Raw genomic sequence first — 12,606 nt, 5'->3', positions numbered from 1 at the left:
AACTCGACTGCAGTAGTAGAGAGGTGAGAAACAGAGATTGGAGAGGAGGCAGTGACAAATACTCAAAGAATAAAGGAAACAGTCCAAAGGAGAATAAGAAAGCAAAGAAAAAAGTGCTGCATGTATGAGTCAAGAAAGCAAAGAGACTGAAATAGCAAAAAAGGATGACCCATTGGTCAGCAGTTATCTTCATTGTGGAAGTCGTATACTGGTTCCCAAGCTTTTTCTCCTGGTGCATTCAATTGGATTCCAGGAAGTTTGTGTTTTTCATACAATACCATTACTCATGCCTGTTTCATAAAATACTCAAATTTCACGTTGATGTCATCTTTAAGCTTTGACTCAGTACCTCATGACTCTATATAGCATTTATTACTCTGACTATTCATCTAGGATGCAAATTCAGATTTTGGATTGCGTAGGGACTAGACTCCTTATTCAGCCACATTTCTTTGTCTCCTTGCTCCTTCTGCTCGACTCTGTCAACCATCACAGCTGCCACTTCTGGGCTGAAGATATTGTCTGAGGTCCTGTACTGTCTGGTCAGCTGTCGAAATGAAGCATCAGAAGAGGCGTCATCCTCATCATCTGAAATCTTGGTATGCTCATTTTCACTTTCTTGGTTGTCTTCTGGCTCACTAAGGAGCTTCCTGATGTCTTGTCTCACCAACACGTGAAATCCAAAAGCACAGAGGATGAATACCAAGCCAGAACACACACCTGACACGAAGAACAGAGCTGCTTTCTCCGGGAGACCTGGGATGAAACAGATTAGGGAAAAATCAAACCTTTTATGCAATCTGTAAACAAAGTTGCTACCCATCAAGCTTTTGAATGGCCTTCCTGAAAAATTCTGAAATACAAAGCAGAGGCCAAGGAAAGAATTTTAACTAAACCCCCCACCCTCCACCCCCTTCACAAAACAGCTGGATTGGGTTGAGTGGAATGTTAAGACATTAAAAATCGCAAACATGAACTCAACCAGCCTCGAACTCAGTCACTTCCAGTTTTAACACATGCCAATAGGATATAGGCAACTAACCTATTTCCAAGAGGTAGGTTCATCATTTAATATTTTAACGAGGGTACATGTCTCTCATTTTACATCCATTTTAACTTTCAGCTGGCTGTCCAGGTTTCTTGGACCTCGGGACATCTGGCAACTTGAGGACTATTGGATCTAGCAGGTTAGTGCCTTTCCAGTGCTGCTTATGGGCCAGAAGGAACTGTGATACTTCTTCCTGACCCGCCGAGCTAACCTGCATCCAATATCCCACCCACCCCGTGAACGGCTGTCTCCCCCCTTCACCGACCTTGCAATCTAATCTTCCAGACCCCGTCATGCCAAGCTACACTGCCCCCTAAACCACAATCTCCCACTGCCATCTTTCCAATCTCTCCTCTGTGGTCCTGGCAACAACCACTGATCTCCCATCCAGCCCATCTGATCTCTTAGCATCTGGCCTCCAATTTCTCCTCCCACCAGCATTTCTGATTCCTCCTTCCTCCTCTCTATTTTCTGTCTGTAAGCTAATACTCACCATCCAATAGCCAGCCAGCTTCTCAAACTGGCGCTGCCAGGAAAACTCAAAACATTTTAATCAGTCCAGTGTTAAATTCGACAAAACCTGAGGGGGAGCTCTTCCTCCCAGATTCTCGAATGCAAACTGGCTCTCAACCCCGTTTCCTCCTCATCCACCTCCAACATAAAAATCAGGCCCAAACAGCTGTACATCTGCACTCTGAAGAGCTCTGAAGAAGAGTCATATAGGCTCGAAACGTTAACTCTGTTTCTCTCTCCACAGATGCTGCCAGACCTGCTGAGTTTTTCCAGCATTTTCTGTTTTTATTCCAAACATCTGTACGTGTTCTCACTTACAATGTAAAGATTTTAGTTATTAATATTTTCAATGAATTTTCCTCAATGACAAAGAAAATATTAAAAATCAAACCAGGATCCCATCCACTGTCCCACTGCTATCCTGCCCTTTATTTAGTTTGGATTTGTCCAAACATGGCAGCATTAGAAAGGATGCTACATAAAGCTGTCACTTTCAGCCATTATTACTCTCCTCCTGAGCTGTCAGTGGGATCTTGGGAGTTGATATTCATCTAATATTATCAAGTCTCAGAACTATGCAAAACAAGACTGGCCCATTCATGTTATAATCAAGTTATAAAAACAAAAAAACTGTGGATGCTGGAAATCCAAAACAAAAACAAAAACAGAATTACCTGGAAAAACTCAGCAGGTCTGGCAGCATCGGCGGAGAAGAAAAGAGTTGACGTTTCGAGTCCTCATGACCCTTCGACAGAACTTGAGTTCGAGTCCAAGAAAGGGTTGAAATATAAGCTGGTTTAAGGTGCGTGTGTGGGGGGCGGAGAGAGAGAGAGAGAGAGAAGTGGAGTGGGGGTGTGGTTGTAGGGACAAACAAGCAGTGATAGAAGCAGATCATCAAAAGATGTCAACAGACATCTTTTGATGATCTGCTTCTATCACTGCTTGTTTGTCCCTACAACCACACCCCCACTCCACTTCTCTCTCTCTCTCTCTCTCTCCGCCCCCCACACACGCACCTTAAACCAGCTTATATTTCAACCCTTTCTTGGACTCGAACTCAAGTTCTGTCGAAGGGTCATGAGGACTCGAAACGTCAACTCTTTTCTTCTCCGCCGATGTTGCCAGACGTGCTGAGTTTTTCCAGGTAATTCTGTTTTTGTTTTTGTTTATAATCAAGTTAGTTGCTTCAAATATTTTCTTTTATATAAAGACAAATCTATATGCACCTTTTTTGAGGTAATATTAAAACAATTGGACTTGCTGTCAATAACTGGGAGAGAATAGACCAAAATATAGATGAAAATAAGAGAAATGTTAGCAAGTTAGTGGAAAACGAATATTCCCAAATTCCTGGAAAGTTATACCATTTATTAAATGAATTTAGTTTTTTACATTTTAAAGCATTATTATATGCACATTAGCAGCACAGAGAAACATACCCCTAATGTGCGCAAGAGTGGCCAGAGAACTGCTAACAATCACGACATCTTTGGCATAAAGCATGGATATTCTTGGGCCATTATACCAACCACCTGCAGCAAATAAGTACAAACTAACTGAGAAGGCTTTCAAAACTGACTATCTCTACTATTCAGTACCATACTATGAAGAGTGAGTTTCAACCAATTTTAGGCCGAAAATTATGAAAATAATGTGCATGGACTTAGAATTATGCTCTGTAAATGTTAGGTTAGCACATTTGTATACAGAGTGAAATGGGTTAAAATAAATTGGTTAATATTTTCCTTTAACAAAGCAGACAAATGAATTGTGTATAGATATTCTAAGTAGCTGTGCCCTACTGTTCAGACAGGTAATTTTCAAAGCAATGGTTCTATAGAATTGAGACATCATTTCCATTTTCTGCAGATCACATCAGTATATATTTTCATTTGTTATGTTTTCTTGAAACAAATTCACTTTCAAAATTTTCCAATAGACCGTACATATATTTATAATCATTATTACATTTTTTTCTTACGGTCATTCTTGCCTAACTTAAAGAATGCCTAATTTGGTCTTTATGGTCTTTTCTCATTCCCTCTCTCAATTTGCTGCTTCTTCCCAGGGTACAATTCAATGCTGCCCCCCAATCTCTCACCCAGTGCTCATTCTTCAGCAGATGTTGGTGGGCTATGACAATGCCAACTGCTGAAATTATCTGTACATGAGTTTCTTGACATGTTTTTTATATTTGTTCCAATTTTCTCCATTTCTCTACTGAAGACATTTGCTCCGTACAGCGCACAAACACCAGCATCCCTATAGTGCTTTGCTCAAGTGACCTGTCTTCATGTGATCCATAATAGTGAGTACTGCAGACCATGCGATCTTAAATAAAAGGCATTATGGTTGATCTCAATCTTGTCCTAAGCATCATCTACACATGCACACATTGTAGTGATCATTGGACAGCAACCCAGTCTGAAAAACCTGGCCAAATTTTCCCCACCCACATACAGGCCAGAGAGGTCCATTGTAGCATCTTACGATTGACTTAAGATAAGTTAACTGAAGTTGAACCTGGGTTCTTTGGGGCAGTAGGCAGAATTTTAATTGTTATTGTCACGTGAAAAATAGGTAAAACAGGTCGCTAATTCGCTATCTTTCCCTGCAATAATTTAAATGACCTTCCTGTATGGCTCAACTACAAGTGGTTTTCAGCAATTATCAACTAGATTTGATGTAAGTTATTAGTTTGCTTTGCCTTAGAGATGAACAATGACTTGCAACAAGAACTATTTGTTGTCAGATCAACTCTTCAAAGTGTAACAAAACTATTGAAAAATAAATGCTATAATATAGAACCAACATTTTTCAGTAACTAAATAACTTGAAAAACATTCTTTTTATTCAATTGCATAAACAAAGTCAAATGTTAGAATTTGTACCATGCGTATAATCCGATATTAAGAATGGCTTCACTGCTCCTTGACCAGCTTCTTCAAACAGCTTTTTTGGAACTGAAATTTTAAAATATAAATAATTACAATGATTAATTGTTTTTATTTATCTGTTTTACCAGTAGTATTTAGAAATCTCTGATTTTCTTACCACATGTGTATGATACTTGGAGTTGTTTGCGGACTCCAGGGAAACAGGGATCACCGAAACTCACAACACTGGCAATGATCGAACAATTAGGTTTGCCATGGCAGCTCGATGATGTTTGTCTTAAAGCTGTAGGTGACAAGCACTCTGGAAAGAATGGAAGTTATTCATAGCACTGCACCATCTAATTTCTTCACAATTACTCATCTTTGCTCCTCTTCTGTTCTCCTGCCACGACAGTTCACAGGAGCCAACCACACTCCACTACTCACCCCAAACAACTCCCTGTATGTGTTTTAAAGAGCAAATATTTGCATTTTATTGTACAGGTGAGGGGAGATTAACCAATTTTGAAGTTATCGGTGATATTTTTGGATCATTTTACTCTAGATATTTTTGTCTTTAGTTTTTCAAACTACTTTCGTAAATGAAAACATCACTTCCTAAAGTCTGAAGAGCGTCTATGCTTACCTTGGTATCTTGATAGGTTTGATATCTTGCCTAGGATAACAAAGGAAAAACCATTCCTTTGCTTATGTTAGTTACTGGTTCTATCCTCTAACAACTATAACTTTTCAGAAGTTCAAGATATCTTTGAAGTTTTCAGCTGCATTCATTGATTTGAAAAGCACAGGCTAACAAGCACAACTGAAATAGTAACCAGAGTTTGTAAATGTACGCACCTTTCTGCTGAATAGAAAGAGATGCTTGTCATACACATACATTTCAAACAGCATGCTTGTGTTTGAGTTACCATAAATTGCAGTGTATAAGTTGACCCGACATGTTTTCGACCTATTTTTCCAGCCTCAATCATCATGTTTCTACATATACTCTGCATATAAGTCAACCCCCCCTTTTCAGCTATGACATGCTATACTCACATTAGTAGTCAGCCTCAAATTTTCACCCCATGAATACATGTTTTACTTACTGGTATCTTATAACCAGATGCAAGGGATCAAGCTGGCAATACAGGCTGTATTGCAGAGGTGCAGGAGTTTAAGACGTGCCCACTCTTTGCACTGGATCCCAATTACGTTTCAAAATGACGACCGCCCACACCGGCAGTTCACTTCTATACTCTGCATATAAATCGACCCCCATTTTTGGAGGGATTTTTCTGAGGCTTCAAAGGTCGTCTTATACACCAACATCTACAGTATGCGATTTGTTTCCTGCTTCAAGCAAACTTCTGACAGGTTGGCTGCTTCATCATTGAAACATTCTATCATTTATGCTGGACAATGATTTCTCTGAGTGAAGCTATTTTTAAATTCCTTTTGTACTATAATTGAATTACAGAAATCAATACCAAGCAGAAAAAAAGACACAAATGCTTCAGTGTTGTTACACCATCCTTAACCCACATCCACACAAAGGCCAGAATTTTTGGCTTGACAAGCAGGGGCGGGGCCCGTTCGCTGGGGCATAAAATGACACGGGGTGATGTTGAGCGTGTGTCCCGACGTCACCGCGCATCATTTAGATTTTCAGTTCGGCGGGCAAGCACAGGAGTTGGCTGCACGCCCGCCAAACTGTCAAAGGCCTATTAAGTCCTGTTTAAAACTAATTGAACTAATAAACTGAGCTGCCCGTCAAGCCTTAAGGTTGGTGGGCAGGCGAAGAGCCCAGGCGGCCTTCGCATTTTTCATGGAATCTCATCCACGGGCAGGATGAGGTTTCGTGAAGTGTTTAAAAGTTGAATTAATTTCTTTTTTAATTCATTGACATTCCCGAGCTCATGTGACAGTGTTACATGAGGGGGCATGTTTTAAATTTTTATAATTTCTTTATTTAGATGTTTACAATTTAAACTAATTTCCCTGAGGCACACAGGTGCCTCAGGGAGATTTCTGCACTCTTTCGTGCGCATGCGTGAAAGAGTGCAGGCCCCGACTCAGGGAACCATCCGCACAGAGAGTGCACAGCGCTTCCAGGTGCGCATCACGCTGAGCGGGCGTTAATTGGCCCCCCACATAAAATAGCAACGCAGACCCAATCGGGGGCACCAATCGAGTTCGAGCTCGCCCCCGTACAACCCTCCAGACAGGGGAAAAATTCTCCCCAAGGGCACTTTGCAGCATTGGTCAGTGGACAATAATCAGCAACAAGACTTATGGTTAATTTTTTTTTTGTTATTCCCTAGCATAGGCTATTGAGGTTATTGTAGTGCCATTACAACAACAGCAATACCTTATATTTATATAGCACCCTTAACATAAAAAATTCCCAAGGTGCTTCACAAGAGTATTGTAAAACAAAATATGACACTGACACAAGGAAATATTTGGCTGGATGATCAAAGGCTTGATCAAAAAGGAAGGTTTTAAGGAATGTCTTAAAGGAGGAAAGAGTGGTAGAGAGTCGTTAGGGTTTAGGTAGGGGTTCTCAGAGTTAAGGCCTAGGCAGCTGAAAGCAAGGCCAGTAGTAGTGGAGCAATGAGAAAACTACCACTTAATTGAACATCTATTTCATTCTCCTGATTTCAGAGCAACAACTGTTTTAGAGGACAATAAAAAAAATTGTAGACTGTGTTTAAAAAAAAAAGTGTAATTAGGTTTAAAAACAGTTGGCAGTCAGTGAAAGCTGTCAGCTCCCCAATCACTTGGTGAACTATATCACTTGGCATAGTATTGAGATACATGGACCAAAAGGATTTCAGATCTCAGTACCCAAAATGTGCTGAGTCCACTTATCTCAGTAAGGTAATAAGGCTAAGGAGAAGGGCAAATAAACACAAGGGTTCTTGCTCCAGGTGGTCAGTAACCAGTCAGCAGAAAGTGCCTGTGTGACAGCAGTATAGAAATAAAAACTAAAATACTGCAGATAATGGAAATCAGAAACTAGAACAGAAAGTACTGGAAACACTCTGCAAATTTGGAATCCCTGGCTATAGGCTCACCGATATCTGGCGTTGTGTTGTTCACTGAGGGGCATTCCATATTCCCATAGAGGGCTCGTCCAAAACTTGCAGCGTAAATGACAAGGATGCTTTGGTTCTTACACTGGAGTTGTAGTTTCTCATTCTCGCACACAAGTTTGCTTTTGTGTCCATCTGTAACATAAAGGAGGAAAAAAGGGATTAGACTGGAAGATGGGGCTGGGGATTGGGATGAGTGATTAACCCATGCCCATTTGTTACAATCATGCTGCCTGCTAATTTAAGAGACAGTCGCATGCAGCCAAATATTAAAGATGCTATTGAATGGCTGCACACTTTGGCAGTGGGCCCAAGTTCACATTAGGCTAGCACCACTTAAAGCCAGTCTTCACCTCTTAAAGGGAAGATGCAGTCTGGCTGCAACAGGTGTGGGGAGTGGCTGAGGAAGAGTGTCTGACCTGCAAGAAGAGTGAACATGGTGGAACAGGCAGACAGTATGCTCCAAGATTCTCTACTGCAGCACCGGAGGCCTTAGTGCAGGTGATGAACAGGAGGAGAGAGGGCCCCTTCTTTTAGGGAGCCAAGAGGCACTCAAGAAAGACACTGAAAAGGCTTTGGGAGCAGATAGCCTTTTCAGTCAATGCCATCTTCAACCCTGATACTTTTATAGTCCTTCAGCAGCTTATGCAGCTGTTTGGATTCCTTCATAAGATATGCAAGACATTGGACATTTAGTTTTACAGTAAAAATTAAGTCTACTGATGTCTTCATCCATGAATTGAAGCTGCCTGAGGTCCTCGTTTGCCATAAGGTTGGAGATTTCTTCCCTAGTAGGCCCATTTCCACCAACAGCTGCAGGCTTAAGAACACCAATGGGAGTTTTTGATTGGATGTGACTATCTTTATCACTGAAATTGACAATCGGCCTGGGTATTCTACCCTTCTCTTCCATAGAGACTAGAGCTGCTCAAAGAGTTACACCAGTTGGTGATGACTAGCATGATCCTTTAGGGATGGTAAAGGAATAGCTTGATTTTCAGCTACTCAGATGATTCTCAGGTCAGATATAGGCCAATACATCTCTTGAGTGCATGAAGTCCTCCTCCTGCCAGGCTCATAACATCTTTCTTGCACTTGTCACCATACATGCTTTCCAGGGAAAACACAATTGACTTAACACTACGGGTGTCCTCAACTTCCTCACATCTACGGGAGTATCTGCTGGGTCACAGACCACTGGAAATCCAAGGTTGTGGAAGGTGTGGCAGAGAGCAGATATGGAAAGCTCAACATAGTGATAAGGGATGTCCAACCCTTGCAGAGCAGAGATTTCTTTGAGTGAAGAGACATCCACCAGCTCACATTATGCAGCTAAGTGCTCCCTGAAGAAGTGATTGGTAATGGTCGACGCTTCTGTTCCTGTGTCAATTAGACACGACACCTTGCCCTCGCCAAATCTCACATCAACTGTTGGACAAGTTCCTGTTGCTTTTGGTAAAACAGAATCACTTCCCAAAATAATCTTGCCCTCCATCTGGCTCTCGGTAGAAGGCTTGCCTAGTTAACAGCTGATGTGAGAGGAGGAATGCAGTTGCAGTAGATGAGGTCTCTATTCCTGCTGGCTGTGAGGTCTGAGGTTGCTGGGAGTAGTTTCAATTAAAGTGCCCAACACCATGGCAGTTCCAGCATCTGTTGGACGTACCCCTTGGATGAGATCAGCCTTGAAGCTTGTTTTGGAGATAGGACAGCAAAGATTGGATCTCAGCTCGCTGTGTAGCAATGTGCTCCTCTGGTCTCTACAGCATGAGGTCTACATCCCCATCAATGCCGATAGTCACCTACCTGACAGTGGGTCCTTCCAGGTCTTAGTAGTCCAATCTTTCCCCATGATCCTGATGATGTGATCAGGTACATCAAAGAAAGATAGTTGGGGCTTGACGCTGTTAAGTCACCTCAACTCCATCTGGACATTTTCATCCCTCCACCAGGTGATTTTTCAACTGTGTCCCTAGTTGGTTGAAGGAGAGATCCAGGAGGACGATGCAGTCAAACAAGTTCACACACTGAAGAAGTACTGAGAACAAGCCCTCTCCTTCGGTCTGTTTACACCAGTAGAAATTCTGCTACAGCTGCAGCAGACTCCAGCTGTTCCCAAATACCTTTCTCAGGACACAGCAGCAGCACAGGGCACACTTTTCTCAGGACACAGCAGCACAGGCAGATAAGGTGGTTAAGAAGACATATGGGATACTTGCCATTATTAGCTGAGGCACAGAATATAAGAGCAGAGAGGTTATGCTGGAGCTGTATAAAATGCAATTTAGGGCACAGCTGGAGTACTGTGCAGTTCTGATCAGGATGTGATTGCACTGGAGAGGCTAAAGAGGAGATTCACAAGGATGTTGCCAGGGCTGGAGCATTTCAGCTATGAAGAGAGACTAGATAGGCTGGGGTTATTTTCCTTGGAGCAGAGAAGGCTGAGGGGGGACCAGATAGAGGTATACAAAATTATCAGGGGCATAGGTAGGGTAGATAGGAAGAAACTTTTCCCCTTAGCGGAAGTATCAATAACCAGCGGGCATAGATTTAAGGTAAGGGGCAGGAGGTTTAGAGGCGATTTGTGGAAAAACTTTTTCACCCAGAGGATGGTTGGAATCTGGAACACACTGCCTGAGAGGGGTGGTGGAAACAGGAACCCTCACAACATTTAAGAAGTATTTAGATGAGCACTTGAAATGCCATAGCCTACAGGGCTACGGGCCAAGTGCTGGAAAATGGGATTAGAATAGATAGGTGCTTGATGGCTGGCACAGACATGATGGGCCGAAGGGCCTGTTTCTGTGCTGTATAACTATATGACTCTATGACTTCAAAGATCAGTTGCGAGCTCCTTTTGACTTCAAAACCTCTCTCCAGTATTTCAAGAATGCTGCCTGCTCTATCACATTGAGACCCTGGGATGCCATGACCATTTGGACATCTTCAATCCAGTCTTCGGCCAACGGGCTGCTTGATGTTTCTGGTCTCCTTCCAAACCTATCTAACTTCCTCCCAATTGGGAAGGGATTCTTCTTCTTTCCTTCACTGCCTAAAGTGAAGGCATATTGGGAGCCTCTTCCTGGTCTTGGCTTAAATTTTCAACTTCTTCCTCTAAAGTCTGTGCTCCAAAGAGACTGGAGCTGCTTCAGCCTCCCTCATGGATATGACCAGCTGCAGCTCCTCCACTACCTGCTCCATCTCTGTCAAACGCCTTTCCATCTTATCCACCATGACTCAAACACTGAGCAGTACACAAGAGGCTGAGCAGTGCTGGTGTCACTCTGGACCTTGTCACCCACACTTGAGGTAAACTTCTTAGGTTTGATGCCTGCATTGTAGAATCTGACTTCCAACACCAAAACATAATGCAGGATTTAAGCACACAGAATGCATGAAAGCTCAATGCAATGATCCTTTATTCCACCGGCCAAACCTACAAGCACATTCATGAAAAAACTCAACCTAAAGAAACAAACATTTTATAATGGACAGATCGTGGCCCAACATTCCAGACACACAAGAAACCCGTCGAGAGCTCAACTCCTGGTGTCTAATCAGCCGTGTAGCAGAGTTGGTTCTAGAACAGTGGGAGCAGAAGCAATGGTTAGTGATTGCAGCAAAGAAACAAGCTTGGGAGACACCTCGCTTGTATCTTCCTCATCCCAGGACTTCCAAGACTTGGGGTAGGGAAAAGGGGATTCTGTGCATTCCAGGTGATCTTCCTTGGTCTCTAATGGCTGCATGCCTGATCCACTTCCTCTCACCAGTACCCCAGACACTGAGAGAGGTTTCGGGCTGTTCTCTTTGTGGCGCTTGCTCCTACCACACCACAGCTCACTAGTCCAGGGCTCCTGCTTCTTCTGTCTGCTGCTGCTCTCTCCTCATGACCTCTTCAGCCTGCTTGCAAGGCTTTTGGCCCCCACCCTCAGAAACGGTCACTCTCCACCATTGTCGCCTACTGGCGGAGGCCCGGCCAACAGATCTTCTCGGCAGCTGCAGGGAATGCACTGTAGAGACTGCGCCACAGAAGGCGAAGTCCAGTGTCCAGCTCCGCACCAAAGTCCAGAGTCAGAGGTCAGGGCTCGTTTTGACTGCCCTGCTACAAATGCTTGCTGCCCATCTGTTTGTGGCTTGCGCACTGCAGCCAGGAGCCAGGTGGTCAGTGAATAGCCCTAGTGACCCAATTGCCACCCTCTGGTTTGATACTGATGCTGATACTACTACTGATACTGCTATTTTTATACTGATACAAATATGATGGAATGGCAGAGTAACAGAGAATAAAAGCATCATGATTGCTGCCAGGTCATTAGCCTGCATGATGTGCTGAGCATGGTCGCACACCAACTGCATATTCAGGGAGTAGAACTGTTGGTATTGCAGTACATCTGCATTTAGAAACAGTGCCCACAAAGCCACCCTGCTCATGGGAAAGCTTGCCATCCTGGCAAGGCCACATGCACGTTCTGCCTACTTCTCTCAGGTCAGAGAGAACACAACATATTCCCCTCTCTAAAAGAAAGAAAACCTGCCAACTCCCTTGTACAGCAGTGGACAACAGACTGGGGGAAGTTAGAGGTGTCACCAGCCCTGCCTGCAAGGATTCCAATATAAAGTTTCTGGCAACAACCAGTCTTAAATTCATAACCACTGGCAGTGCTGCCTTCACCCTCTCCTCCTTCTCCCTCTCTAAGCAGTGTGTCCTCCTCTCTGTTGCATCTGCCCATTCTCCCTACCTTGCTGCAGGCCAAAGGGGATGGAAACTCTTGCATCCATGACTGAGAACAAGTGGTCTGAGCATAATCTTTGAAATCAGAAGCAAGGCCTTCACCAAATACATTACAAATTTCTGTCAACTTAACCAACTTTAAATAGTAGCACTTTTACAAATTCAGACAGAGCCAGTAAAAATCAATCAGCAACTAACCTGAAAGTGGTTGATAGGGGGAGTCCTTTCTGCTGCTGAGTGCACATTCAGCTGCTCGTGTTTAAGGGAGGGTGGAACAGTAAGGCCAAAAATGGCTGCACTAGTGTCAAATTAGCATTACACACTGACTGACATCGTAATCTT

General features: G+C 43.1%; 1 protein-coding gene across 1 annotated transcript in view; it reads right to left on the bottom strand.

Annotated features, from left to right (window-relative positions):
- Positions 1–385: 385 nt before the first annotated feature.
- The window catches only part of si:ch73-335m24.2 (protein eva-1 homolog C), a 36,165-nt gene continuing 23,944 nt past the window's right edge, over positions 386–12,606 (bottom strand). The window contains exons 4-8 of the mRNA XM_041196156.1: positions 7,518–7,670; positions 4,616–4,759; positions 4,453–4,524; positions 3,001–3,093; positions 386–756 (exon numbers count right to left, since the gene is read on the bottom strand). Of these exons, the coding sequence (XP_041052090.1) occupies positions 386–756; positions 3,001–3,093; positions 4,453–4,524; positions 4,616–4,759; positions 7,518–7,670 (833 nt within the window). The remainder of the gene's footprint in view (positions 757–3,000; positions 3,094–4,452; positions 4,525–4,615; positions 4,760–7,517; positions 7,671–12,606) is intronic.

The sequence above is a fragment of the Carcharodon carcharias genome, chromosome 9 (assembly GCF_017639515.1).
Source record: "Carcharodon carcharias isolate sCarCar2 chromosome 9, sCarCar2.pri, whole genome shotgun sequence".
Lineage (NCBI taxonomy): Eukaryota > Metazoa > Chordata > Chondrichthyes > Lamniformes > Lamnidae > Carcharodon > Carcharodon carcharias.
This window is presented reverse-complemented; position numbering and strand designations above follow the sequence as displayed.